The 14,337-nt window shown below is 45.4% G+C and overlaps 2 protein-coding genes across 2 annotated transcripts in view; one reads left to right on the top strand and one right to left on the bottom strand.

The window, feature by feature from the left end:
- CWC27 (CWC27 spliceosome associated cyclophilin) overlaps positions 1-13,848 on the bottom strand; it is a 340,285-nt gene extending 326,437 nt beyond the window's left edge. Inside the window, exons 1-3 of the mRNA XM_077462632.1 lie at positions 13,620-13,848; positions 4,310-4,406; positions 1,479-1,591 (exon numbers count right to left, since the gene is read on the bottom strand). Coding sequence (XP_077318758.1) covers positions 1,479-1,591; positions 4,310-4,406; positions 13,620-13,661 — 252 coding nt within the window. The 5' untranslated portion in view covers positions 13,662-13,848. The remainder of the gene's footprint in view (positions 1-1,478; positions 1,592-4,309; positions 4,407-13,619) is intronic.
- Positions 13,849-13,853: 5 nt separating this feature from the next.
- Positions 13,854-14,337, top strand: part of SREK1IP1 (SREK1 interacting protein 1) — a 149,184-nt gene continuing 148,700 nt past the window's right edge. The window contains exon 1 of the mRNA XM_077462631.1: positions 13,854-14,017. Within this exon, the coding sequence (XP_077318757.1) occupies positions 14,005-14,017 (13 nt within the window). The 5' untranslated portion in view covers positions 13,854-14,004. The remainder of the gene's footprint in view (positions 14,018-14,337) is intronic.

The following is a 14,337-nucleotide window of genomic DNA, read 5'->3' as shown; positions in this document are numbered from 1 at the left end:
GATGCCATTAGCGCTTTTGAGGCCCCCACGTCTACCCCAGAGATGTTTGAAGGTGAGGACACACGCCATGGTCATAGAATTCCCTTGTGGGGCTCTCACTCCATCGTGCAGATACTTTTTAGGTGTTTAAGAGTCTTGTCTTCCAGGATTCTTCCTCTTCTCTACCTTAATCCTTTTACTCTTTCCCCTCTAGTGCTGATCTGTGAACCTTTTAATAGAACTTTTGTTGGGAACATTTCATATTTAATAAACGATCTTTACAGCTACACTTAGATTTTGTTTATGTTTTTCTCCTTTTTTAATTTTTTGTTGGGGGCATTTTTCTCGGATTTCCAACATTTGACATGCTAATCGGAGTGATATCCTTGGACCATCATATGAATATTTATTTTATGAGCATCGGTAGTGCTATAGAGTGATCCACTGGAGCCTGCTGATTGGATCCGCTCATCCTGTATACAAAATTGACCCTATTTGACCATTTGGGAATTCAGTGGTCCACCAGATTCGGTAAGAGTATTCTATACAGACTGTGGAAGGATTTGTCACTTTGAATAGCGGTTTAGCTACAGAAGATTCCTCTTTTCACGTGGTGGCTTCAAAATTAGTCTAGTGCCCCCATAAAGCGGCTGCACTGCTTCCGGTATGTGGGCAGCTGGCATTCCGCAACTGTGCTTCTAATTTTGACTGTCATCCTGGACCAAAAACCTTCCTCACTGTGCTGTGTGTTTTCTCCTGCACTATTGGCATGGCTATATCTTCTTAATCCTCTCCATAAATGTATCAGTAATTTGTGCTTAAAGTAGAACTATAGGCAACACTTTTTTTTTTTTCCATTTTGGATAGAATAAGGGAGGGTTATAGCGCCTGTCAGTTTATTTTTTACCTCCCCTGTCCCATTGCAGCAATTCCTTTCACTTCCTGCCCCATAGCCAAACAGGAAATGAGAAGGAATCTATGCAAATCAGCCCTCAGAACTAGTGTCCCCATTCAAAAATTTTAAAGCGGGTCTTAAACAGCTAGGGGTGTGGCATTGACAGGAAGGGGTGGGTCATATTTAAATTAGGGGGGTATGAGTTTAGTCAGGCCTAGGGCAGCACAAAAACTAAACACTAATGCTGCGGGGCAATGGGTTTGAGCACCGTACATTGTGTTATCTTGTATTCTACATACTGCTTGACTATGTAATATCTATATATACCCCAACTCACTGTGCTTTTGCCCTTGGGGCCTCACTTACATATAAGTTTATGTGGCTACGTCTTCATATGGATTTATACATTTGGTTTGTATTCCTGTCCTTTTGTAAATTCAATTTAAATATTTGCCTTTAAATTGTATTGTAATTATTCTGTTGTAAATGGCTGTGTAAACTGTTGGCACTATACAAATCCTGTATAATAATAATAAATGTGTAAACATAAGAAAAGGTTAGAAATGGCCAAAAACAAACATCTCTTTATTGTGATCAGTCTTACCCTGAATGGTTTGCCATATACGGATTCTCCCCCTGTGCCAGTGCCTGTTGGATCTCCCCCCTGAACAATGAAGTCAGGTACAAGTCTGTGGAAGACTGTATTATCATAATAACCTGAAAGAACAAAGAATAGAACATACCCTTCATTGTCAATACACCTTTCATGTGAAAAATGAAGGTCAGCGATGATGCAGATACATGAAAGGAGATCTTATCCTACTAAACAGAGCCATTTTCACTTCTCAGCTTTGGACCTAATAGTTCATCAATAACCTAATATTTTTGGAGAGGGGTTACTATCCAAGAGTCCTTTCATTTTCTATATCATTCACCCACTACTTAAAGTGGCTCCTCACCCTTTAAAATAACCTTGCTCCCCCCCCCCCCCGCATACACAATTATCCTTTTTCTTGTTTATTTTTTTCATTAAATAGCTTTCAGCTCACCCCCCATCCTCCCTGATTGCCTCGCTGAATGATGTCAGGGCCCCCAGTGCTTCTTGGGATATGTGATGTGTATATCCCAGGAGGCACCAGGAGCACTAAACTCTAAATTTCTAAAAAGAAATTAATGGAGGAGGAGAGCCGGCCAAGCTGTGAATCTTCAGGATCCTGCACCTCTACCCAGAAGAGCCGGCAGCTTCCTGATGATGTCATAGAGGAACATGGTGGTGCAGGACTAGAGCAGTGGCTGCTCCAGAAGATTTCAGTGGCAGGTGTGGGGGGGGGGGGGGGGGGGGTTATTGGAGGATGAAGATTTCAAAGAAAGAAGAGGGCAGCAGCACAAGGGACACACCAGATTAAGTGGTAGTAAACCGCAGTTGAGGAAAAAACAAAAAAAATCCCCTGCAAGGCAATGGGTATGCATCGCATACTAACACATGAGATACTTACCTCAAAACAAAGCCCTCCAGCATCACGCTGTCACCGCTGGGAGGGCCGACATCTTCCCCTTGGTCTTCCTTCCGGGTTTGCGGCCTCCAGCTACATAAGTGGCCTGAGACACGACGACGTCAATCCACCACATGCAGCAAGCATGAGCCCCCATTTAGGGCATGGGCTCTGAAGGTCCAGGCCTGTATGCCTGACCTTCAGAGTGCATGTCACCGGCTGCATGCAGTGTGAATATCCCCTAAACTCAGGTTAGCCTTAGAGTGTCATTTCTCTCAGGTGCTTCCTTCCTCTGTTATCAGCATGAGTCACTTCTGAGAAGTTTTTATGACACCAGAGATAAAACGGCGACGGGGAGGAGAGCTCAGCACACAGATTGTCTGTTCACAACACAGCTCTGCTTTATTCCTTCGTTCCTATGCCGTGTGTGAGGGGGGGGGGGGGGTGTTCCTTACCTCCAATCAGTTCTCACACACTATACAAGAGCTCTAACTGCAGCTCCCAGCCCCCCTTCTCTGTGCTACTGATAGATGTAGAAGGATTTGAGGCACTTTGAAGGGATGTAGAAAAAATAAACAAACAAGTACAACTTATGTAAGAGGATTTATTTCATCTCTGTGTATCAGCAAAGGCTGTTCTCTTCACTGGGTATATGAGAGCGTTTACAACCACTTTAAAGGTTTGGCTTTAGATATACTTTAATATTGATCTAATAAAGAGTATAAGCGCAGAGACTTCTTCCTTACTGAAATGGTGTGAAAAGTACTTTTAAGAGAAGAATGGCCAAAGCTTTATTGCCCATACTTCTCTTCTGCGTCACAGAAGGGCAATTATTTCTACACTCCTGTAACCCAGATTCACCTGACAAGAGGTTAAATCCTAAATCCCAGTTGGCTGACATCACAGAGCTGGTCAAGGCTCTGCAAGGATCCCGACAATGTCGGGATCCACACAGATACCCAACCAGCAATTGGCTCAGTCTATCACTCTGCCGTTGAGAGCCTGAGCCAGCCACTACAACCCACAGCCCGATGCCCCGGTGAGTGCAGGAGGGGCAGAGCAGAGAGCGTTGATTGACTCTGCTCAGTGAAGACAATCACCGATTGGTCAGCGTCATGTGATCGCTCAGTTTCCGGTCTTAGAGCTGGCGGAGGGATAGCTGTAGCCATATAGGTGAGAATGTATGTTTGTTTTTTGCTATCCACACTTCTCATTTAACAGGCAATTTAGAAGAAACTAAGAGAATCCTGCTGCACTCATCAAACACTGTGTCAGAATAGATTTATCATAGTTCTAAAACACTGTGTATAAAGAAAGCGGCTTTTCTACTCTACAGTAAAAAGAAAACGCTACACCAAATAGCTCAAGTTTCTCACCATGTTAAAGTGTTTATAAAGGCTGAAGGTTGAATTCCTATAGAGCTGCGGCTTGGCCCCACCCCCGCTCTCTCCTCATGATTTTGGTCAAAAAACCTTCTGTGTGCTGCTCCCCCCATAGCCATCTAATACTTACCTGAGCCCCCTTTCTATCCAGCGATGTGCACAGGAGCCACGGCTGCCCTGGGTCTCTCATTGGCTGAGACTCATCAGCCAAAGCCATTGGCTCCCACTGCAGTCAGTCACAACCAGTGAGTCAATGAGGAGAGAGCAGGGAATGGAGTCAAACGCAGCTCTATAGGTCTAATGGACGCATAAAACAGGGAACGGGAGCGACCGCGCACCAGTGCCACCATAGTAAGCAGCTTGCTATTGGGGGAACAAGCCAGGGGCGCTGGCGGGGGACCCGAGAAGAAGAGGATTGGGGCAGCTCCATGCAAAACCATTGCAAAAGAGCAGGCAAGTATGACATTTGTGATTTAAAAAAGAAAAAAAAACATCTTTATTATCACTTTTAAAATTACACTGTAATATGGACACATAAAATAATGGAGAACGTCTGTTACCTTCCAGACAAAGTTGGGCAAAGTTTCGACAAGCTCTTGGCGCTTCCTTTGACCACAACTCGATATCGATATCTCCAGCTGTTGTTTTCAGCAAAACCTGAAACATTATTAGTTGTAATTATACTGTTAGCATCGTATTTAAAAAAAATAAAAAATAAAGTGTATAAAAAGTCCTAAACACATTGCATTTAAAGTGGTTCTAAAGACAGGTTTTTTTTTTATCTTTATGTAGTAAGATGAAGTAACCTCCTGTGTGCAACTCCCCCCTCAGCCCCCCTAATACTTATCTAACCCCCATCTCTATCCAGCAATGTTGTAGGAGAGCTTTGGCTGTTTGGGACTCTCCCTCCTAATTGGCTAAGACACAGCAGCGGGTGCCATTGGCTCCTGCTACTGTCAAAGTCAGTGAGCCAATGGGAAGCGAGAGGGGGCAGGGCTAAACTTTCGCTCCATGTCTGAATGGACAATGGAGCAGCAGCTTGACTCAAATGGCTCCATAGCAAGCGGCTTGCTGTGGGGGCACTTGGCAGGAGGGAGAGGCCAAGAGCACAGGCGGGCAGCCTGAGAAAAGATGGATCCAGACTGCTCTGTGCAAAACCCCTACACAGAGCAAGTAAGTATAACATGTTTGTTATTTCTAAACAAAAAAAAAAAAAAAAAGCAAGGACTTTAATATCCCTTTAATTTACCCCCTAGAGAGCCAAGTTTACCCACACCTTCCCGGACGTCACATTAGACGCAGCGGCTGCGTCTATGCAGCCACTGTGTTCCAATTGATAGCAATGGGAATAACTGCATGGGGATCCATGCAACACCTGTGCACCCCCATGTGGGTAAATATGGTCCTCCGCAGGGGTACGCTTATGTACACCATTCATGAACAAGACCTTAGGGTTTATTCACACCAAATGCAGTCGGGTGTGTTTTGAAAATCTATGTTCTGGGTATTCATCCCTGGGTGCATAATGGCCTAAATTAGAGCTGCACAATTCTGGGCAAAATGAGAATCATGTTTTTTGCTTAGAATAAAAAGATCACAATTCTCGCAACGTCAAATCTTTCACATTATACAAAAAAAAGAGCCTAATTTTACTGGTTAGTTTTTTTAATTCATTAAAGTAATTTTTTTTAAAAAAATTGAATTTGAAAGACCGCTGCGCAAATACAGTGTGACATAAAATATTGCAACAATCACCATTTTATTCTCTAGGGTGTCTACTAAATATATATATATATATATATATATATATATATATATATATATATATATAATGTTTGGGGGTTCTAAGTAATTTTCTAGTGTTTAAGCAGTTAAACTTTTTTCACTTACACACAAAGTCTATTCCATTGACAAATTGTTACAATGTTTATACTTAAGTTCAACTGATTATGGGCTCCTTCACATGGATGTGTCTGTGTACTCAACGGGGGGAATCGCTCCTTCGATTCCCATTAAACGCTTGGAGATGGACAGAATCCATAGAACTCTGGCCCCCAAAAAGGAAGATGGCCTCCCCAGGGATATTGTAATAAAATTACATTCAGAACAAAGGAGCAACTAATGGATGGAGTACGTAATAAGGATGCATTGACTTTTCAAGGTCATTGTTATCAAATATTCTAGGACCTTTCAAAACAGACTCTCCTCAAGAAAAAAAGAGATGAAACCACATCTACAGATACTCCAATACCACCACATCCCATATTGTTGGTGCTTTCCATTTGCTCTTCGATTCACTCATAAAAAGGTACCATATACATCTGCAAGGAAATTGACGACCTTCTAACTGCAATCCATGAACTTCGATTGACAATTCCAGAAAACACAACAGAAGGATCCAAAACGCAGAGCATCATCAAACCCACCCAATACTCAACAAGAAAATCCTATTGAACAAGCCCTCTCCAGTACCAACATGCAGAGTCGTTTTGCATCACCTCCACCAAATCCTGAAGAACAAATGGACTGAAATGATGATATTGCATATATGAAACTTCTTACGTATTGTCACTAAATTAATGGTGACAAATCCTAGCTAATCTCAAAGAATAAGATCAAAAAATCTTTCCCCAGTCTTTTTATTTATTTATTTTGCTCCAGAGTACTACCCTATTGGACAATTAGAGCCGGTTCACACAGCGGCCGATGCGAGGCGACACGACTCGCCTCGCCTCGCTCTCGCAAGTCGCCCCCGTTCTGTACAATGGAACCGTTCTGAGAGGAGCGACTCGAGTCGCTCCGACTCAGAAAAAAGGTTCCTGTACTACTTTTGGGCGACCTCGGGGCGACTTGCATTGACTTCTATACAGAAGTCATTTGCAAGTCGCCGCTGAGGCCGCGGCAGGTCGCGGCGAGGCAAGTCGGAGTCGCCTCGCCTCGCCTGCAGTGTGAACCGGCCCTTATTAAGAAGTTTTTATTATTCCATTCATGTTTTATAAAACGTACTTAATGTCCAGGGTCTCAACTCACCACAAAAAAATAACAAAAGACTTTCACTCTTTCTTGTCACTTTCTGCACATGTAATATGTCTGCAGGAAACACACTTCTCAACACAATCTGCCCCAAAATTTATAAATCGCCAATACCCTCAAGTCTATATGGCCTCGGCCTCTACGAAACAAAGAGGAGTGCTAATTGCATTTCATAACACTACCACCTTCATGCTACATAAGGAAATAAAGGATCCTGAAGGACATTATATAATAAAATTACTGGTCTTCTGTTAGACAATGAAATAACCATAGTTTCATACTACGCCCCAATAGAAATCCTCTTTCATTCCTCTCATCTGTTCTCAGTAGTGGAATCACATAAAAAAGGGTACCCTCATGATGTTTGGAGACTCAAATCAAGTAATATACCCAATTCTAGACAAATCCCCTACAACCTCAACGCCTTAATTTCTGACAGCTCCTTGATCAACACTCTCTTATTGACTCTTGGCGTGAAAGAAATCCTAAAAGAAGACAATATACATTTTATTCCCATCCCCACAAAACATTTTTCGTATAGAACACCAATTTGTCCACTTTGGCACTTCACCACAAATATAAAATTCCTTAATCATCCCATGTGTACGGTCAGACCACAATGTGGTCATAACAACCTTCTCATCCTTGATCCCAAGGCCTAATTACCGATCCTGGAGTATGAAAGACAATTTATTAGTTGACCCAACATTTCGTCTAAAAATTTAAAAAGCCATTCAAGTTTACATTGTGAATAAATTACCAACAGATACAAACCCACTGACATTATGGGAAGCTCTCAAACCATCCATTAGAGGAGTCTGTATCAGCCAAGCATCTTACCGGCACAAATTAAAACATAACAATTTACAGGAAACTTTTTATAAAGCCTCTGAAGAGTTCCAAAATTTGCCTTCTCAATCTACTAAACTAGCCTATGATAAAGCAAAGTTAGAACTGGGCCTCTTTTTGACAGACTCGGCGGTACAGACTCTTCACAAAACAAAACATACACTATATATGAAAGCAAACAAACCAACCACATGCTTAGCATTAACACTACGCAGAGCTGACCACATTCCAAAACCGATTCGACTACAATTAACCAAAAACGCATATTCTAGTAATCCACAGAAAATACTAAATGAATTCCGCAGAAAACTCAAAGATTTATACTAAAATACACATACATTCGACCCAAAAAGCTTAGACACTCTACTATCCTCTATCCAACTTCCCTCCCTTTCTGCTACTCAACAAGAAAATGTAGATAAACAGATCACACATTTGGAAGTCACATCTGCAATTAAATCCTTAAAACTACACAAACGCCCAGGCCCTGATGGATTCTCAGCCACCTTTTATAAACACTTTACTACACTACTATCCCCACTTATGACAAACGCATTTAATTCTCTCTTCGAAGGATATTCCTTTCGCATAGAATCCTTACTAGCGTCAATATCCATGATTCCTAAACCACAAACTGATGGCACTTCATGGTCTAACTATAGGCCAATCTCAAAACTGAACTGAGACATTAAAATATTAGCTAAAATCCTATCTAACAGACTTAATCCAATTATTGGAACACTGATTCATAACGATCAAACTGGTTTCATTGCCTCTAGACAAACAGGTGATAACATTCGTCGTGCTACCCTACTAGCCCATATAGCCAGAACTCGCAAAATCCCTGCTTGCTTCCTCTCAGTCGACATACAAATGTCACTTTGATATGGTCTTATCTTATTGCCATTCTTCATAGCAGGGGATCTGGAGAATGCTTCCTGAAATGGATTTCCTCTCTTTATCAAAATCCAAAAGCTTATGTATCCTACTCGGGTTACCGCTCCGACCCCTTCAACATTGAAAGAGGAAACAGGCAGGGTTGCCCATTATCCCCTCTTCTATTCTCCTTAGCCCAACTCATTAGATCCAATATAAATATAAAAGGCCTTGAACTAGGTGGTCACCAGCACAAATTATGTATGTTTGTCAATGATGTCTTAGTATTTCTAACCTCACCCCTACTATCAGCCCCAAACCTCATTGAAATACTTACTAAATTAGGTAAATTATCTGGTCTCAAAATTACCCAACATAAATCACAAGCCCTAAATATTTCATTATCACCTGAAATACAAAAACAATTACAAGACTCCCTTCCATTTAAATGGTCGACAAAACATATATCACACTTAGGCCTCTTTCACACGGGGCGGATCAGTAATGATCCGCCCCGTGAAGATCCGCTCGCTCAGCGGGGATCGCTCCGTTGTCCCCGCTGAGCTGGCTGCGGACAGGGCGGTCTCCGCACACTGTGCAGGGACCACCCTGTCAGCTCTCCGCTCTCCTCTATGGGGATCGGATGAGCACGGACCGTGTGTCCGTGTTCGTCCGATCCGCTCTGCAGATGGATAGAAAAATAGGATTTTCCTCCGTCTGCAGAATCGGACTGTTGCGGAGGCGGAGGAAATCGGGTGTCTGCGGATGCTCATCCGCAGACACCCGCTATCCCATAGGGATGAATGGATGTCCGTATTTCATCCGCAAACGGATGGATGAAATACGGACATACCATCAGCATGTGTGAAAGGGGCCTTAGGGATCTCATTAACTGCTAATCCAGCTGACTTATACTATGAACTTATCCACCCATGCTAACTCAACTAACTGCCTTAATTAAAAAATGGTCTTCTTTACCATTAGCATGGATGGGTATAATCACTGTGGTTAAAATGTCAATACTACCTAAAATGTTATACCTTTTCCGAGTTCTCCCTATACATGTTCCTGCTCATTTTTTCCGTATACTGCAGCGCAAATCAGCCCAAATCCTTGGAGGCCTAAGTGTTCCTAACTTCTCTAAATATTATCATGCTTCACAATTAGCACAAATGGCTAAGTACCATGCCACAAAAGAAATTCCTCTTTGGGTAGCAATAGAAGCGGTGGACTGTGATCCAGTCACAAAACATAGCCTCTCCATTTGGGATAGACTCAAATCCCAGTTTGGTCTCCAATCTCCACTTAACCCACTTCTCTCCTTTTTTACACAATCCCTCCTTCTACCCAGCTTGGACTTTACCTTCCTCATGGCCTGGATAAATATGGGTCTTACACGAATACATCACCTCTACGAATCTGATAAAATCATAACATTCCTAACACTAAACAAATCTCACAATATACCTAATAATGAAACATTTAGATAATTACAAATTAAAAACTTTTTGTCCCAAAATGCACCTTTGAATGAGCTTGTATATCGGATCCACACAGACGAGGACTTATCTCAGACCTATATGCCCAACTGCTTTCGTACAACCTCCTCTCCCCCGTCTTAAACTTCTAAATGGGAGGCTGATTTAAATCTTCCTCCAGACACATTAGATTGGAAACAAATATGGCAAAATACAAAATCCGCCACACCAAACATAGCAGCCCTTAAAATAAATTACAAAGTTCTTACCAGGTGGTACCTAGTGCCAACACGAATATCAAAATTCCTTCCCCAATACCCCCCTCAATGTTTTCGAGGCTGTAGTGACCAAGGTACACATCTACACATTTGGTGGACTTGTCCCATAGCCCAGACCTTTTGGTCAAAAATATTTAATATTCTCTCTACAACGTTTGAAACTACTTTACAACTTGATCCATCGGTGGCTCTCTTAAAGCGGTTCTCCACCCTAAAGTGGAAGTTCTAATCCGATCCCTCCCCCCCTCCGGTGCCACAATCGGCACCTTTCAGGGGGGAGGGGGTGCAGTTACCTGGATAATCCAGGTATCTGCACCCACTTCCGGGACAGACCGCCGCAGACCCCCGCAGATGCCCCCCCCCCCCCCCCGTCTTGTTCTGGGAAACACACAGTTCCCAGGACACAGCGGGGACCAGAAGAGACGCGCAGCACGACTCGCGCATGCGCAGTAGGGAACCGGGCAGTGAAGCCGCAACGCTTCACTTCCGGATTTCCCGACAGAGGATGGCGGCGGGGGCAGCAGAGAGACGAGCGATCGCTCGTCATCTGCCGCCGACATCGCTGGACCCTGGGACAGGTAAGTGTGATTTTATTAAAAGTCAGCAGCTGCAATATTAGTAGCTGCTGGCTTTTAATATTTTTTTTTAGGTGCAGAACCACTTTAAATAATAAACCACAAAACATAACACAACTGTACTATTGTTATTCCAAATTAATAACTGATAAGTTCCTTTATTCAAGATTGATAGCCCTATACAATGTTAAAACTTGTATTATTAACTTGTATTCTATCATTCTCAATAAATTATTTTAAAAAGAAAAGAGATCACTGCTATTACAGCTCCTTTACAAATCCATCATTCTACATATATTATACTAAAATGTCTTTTCTCGACACGTTTCCCCAAGTGAAGGCTTCTTCAGGGGACTTTGTAGGACACGAGTAGTTAGGATTGTATTGGTGATCACTTGGTTATCTATCTGGCCTCCAGCATCAGGAAATAGAGACAGATAGCCATATCACCACAGTGAGCATATAAAGACTAAGGATGAGCTCAGGCGTGTTCGCATGGTCCACATGCAGAGCCCGCCAGGAAGTCGGCACGGCGCTGCGCTAATCACAGACAGTGAGACATTGTCTTGATGCGCGACTGCAGAGATCGGGCAATGTCTCACTGCCTGTGATTAGCCTGGCGGGCTCTGCACGTGGAGCATGCAAACACACCTGAGCTCAGCCTTAATAAAAACCAAGATATTGTTCATAAACAAAGGATAAAGACAGAGGATGAGCAACACGATGGGATACTAATATCAATGCAAGGATTGTGTAGAGGTGTAAGCGTGGCAGCGCAACATCATCTTCCTATTTTCCAATCACAGGATGAGATGCATCTGTATATTTTAGCCCTACCGTGGTTTCCAAACAAATTCCATCTATTATAAATGATCCGAGGAAAACAAGGGAAGGAGAGAAAAGAAGTGGACAACACAGAAAAGGTAAGATAATGTGAAAGAAAAGAACCAAAAAACATTTCACTGTTAGAACCCAGTCTAAAGTACATGGGGCCCAAGGGCCACACAATATGTTCCAAAGGGCCATAGCTTGGGCACCAAGGGCCAACGTATGGTTTCTCCCAGAGCCCACCCGTTTTGCATTCTTCCCTGTAGGAGTCTTTCCCAGCAGTCCCCCTCACACTCCCCTCCTGCAGTGGTCTTTCCCAAAAGCCCCCACCCACCCTGCTCCTGTAGTGGTCTCTCCCATTGGTTCATGCCCCACCCACAGTGGTCTTTCTCAGCGGTCCCTCACACCTCCCTCCCCCAGTGGTCTCTCCAAGCAGTTGCACTCACTCCCCTCTCTGCAGTTTTTTTTCTCAGAAGCCCCCCTTACACTCACCCCCCCCTGCAGTGGCTTAACACAGAGGTCCCCCCTTGCACCCCTTCCTCCACAGTGGTCTCTCCAAGAGGTCCCCCATGCACCCCCTCTCTGCAGTGTTTTTTCCCCAGCAGTTCCCTTTACACTCACCCCCCCCCCACACCCCACTTCTTGCAGTGGCTTCTCCCAGAGCAGGTCCCTCATGCACCCCCTCTCTGCAGTGGTTGCACCAATGAGTCCCCTTTGCACCAACCTCTCTCTCTCCACAGTGGTCTCTCCCAGAAGCCCCCCTTGTAGCCCTCATGCAGTGGTCGCTCCCAGGGCCCCCCTTGCACCCCCCTCCACAGTAGTTGCTCCCAGGGGTCCCCCTTGCACTGACCTCCCTCTCCGCAGTAGTCTTTCCCAGAGTTCCCCCTTGCACTCCTCATGCAGTGGTCTCTCCCAGAGGTCCCCCTTGCAACCCTTATGCAGTGGTCTCTCCCAGAGGTCCTCCTTGTACCCCTCATGCAGTGGTTGCTCCCAGGGCCCCCCTTATTCTGCGGTCTCTCCCAGAGGCCCCCCTTGCACTCCTCATGCAGTGGTCTCTCCCAGAGGTCCCCCTTGCACCCCTCATGCAGTGGTCTCTCCCAGAGGTCCCCCTTGCACCCCTCATGCAGTGGTCTCTCCCAGAGGTCCCCCTTGCACCCCTCATGCAGTGGTCTCTCCCAGAAGTCCCCCTTGCACCCCTCATGCTGTAGTCTCTCTCAGAGGTCCCCCTTGCACCCCTCATGCAGTGGTCTCTCCCAGAGGTCCCCCTTGCACCCCTCATGCAGTGGTCTCTCCCAGAGGTCCCCCTTGCACCCCTCATGCAGTGGTCTCTCCCAGAAGTCCCCCTTGCACCCCTCATGCTGTAGTCTCTCTCAGAGGTCCCCCTTGCACCCCTCATGCAGTGGTCTCTCCCAGAAGTCCCCCTTGCACCCCTCATGCTGTAGTCTCTCTCAGAGGTCCCCCTTGCACCCCTCATGCAGTGGTCTCTCTCAGAGGTCCCCCTTGCACCCCTCATGCAGTGGTCTCTCCCAGAGGTCCCCCTTGCACCCCTCATGCAGTGGTCTCTCCCAGAAGTCCCCCTTGCACCCCTCATGCTGTAGTCTCTCTCAGAGGTCCCCCTTGCACCCCTCATGCAGTGGTCTCTCCCAGAGGTCCCCCTTGCACCCCTCATGCAGTGGTCTCTCCCAGAAGTCCCCCTTGCACCCCTCATGCTGTAGTCTCTCTCAGAGGTCCCCCTTGCACCCCTCATGCAGTGGTCTCTCTCAGAGGTCCCCCTTGCACCCCTCATGCAGTGGTCTCTCCCAGAGGTCCCCCTTGCACCCCTCATGCAGTGGTCTCTCCCAGAAGTCCCCCTTGCACCCCTCATGCTGTAGTCTCTCTCAGAGGTCCCCCTTGCACCCCTCATGCAGTGGTCTCTCCCAAGGTTACCCCCCCCCCCCCATGCAGTGGTCGCACCTTGCCATTAGTGGGCGGCTCCTGGATGTAGATGTTACTCATGTCTATCAGATCCTTGAAAACAAACTACCGCCTTGCTGCAGCCTGACACTCCGGACTGAACCATTCAGCGGCCACAGGGGTGGAGACTGACTGTTCTTAACTATCATACGCGAAGAGTTAGAAGACGTTCCTTCAAATTTACATTACAACTTGTATGTTTAGGCCGCTCACAGTCGGACACGGCCGCGTGTACCAACATTCACTATAAAACAATCACGTGTTAATTGTTTTGTATTCTTTTGGTGCGCTCCACTGTGCACCGAGTAAAGGAACTCGCCGGAAACGATGCAGAATGTTTAGTTCCGTTTCGCTGAATAGGAAGTTGAGGAGAGCGGAGTGAACCATGGCGCTGCCAGGTGAGTGGTGACACGGACAGGATGTGCTGTGTCCAGGGGGGAGGGACACTTGTAATTGTGTGCTCTGTCTGGGGGGACTTGTAATTGTGTGCTCTGTCGGGGGGGGGGACTTGTAATTGTGTGCTCTGTCGGGGGGGGGGGGGACTTGTAATTGTGTGCTCTGTCGGGGGGGGACTTGTAATTGTGTGCTCTGTCGGGGGGGGACTTGTAATTGTGTGCTCTGTCGGGGGGGGACTTGTAATTGTGTGCTCTGTGGGGGGGGCTTGTAATTGTGTGCTCTGTCGGGGGGGGGGGCTTGTAATTGTGTGCTCTGTCGGGGG

This window comes from Lithobates pipiens, unplaced genomic scaffold, assembly GCF_037356315.1.
Source record: "Lithobates pipiens isolate NorthernLeopardFrog02 unplaced genomic scaffold, aLitPip1_a1.2 Scaffold_3, whole genome shotgun sequence".
In the NCBI taxonomy this organism is placed as follows: domain Eukaryota; kingdom Metazoa; phylum Chordata; class Amphibia; order Anura; family Ranidae; genus Lithobates; species Lithobates pipiens.
This window is presented reverse-complemented; position numbering and strand designations above follow the sequence as displayed.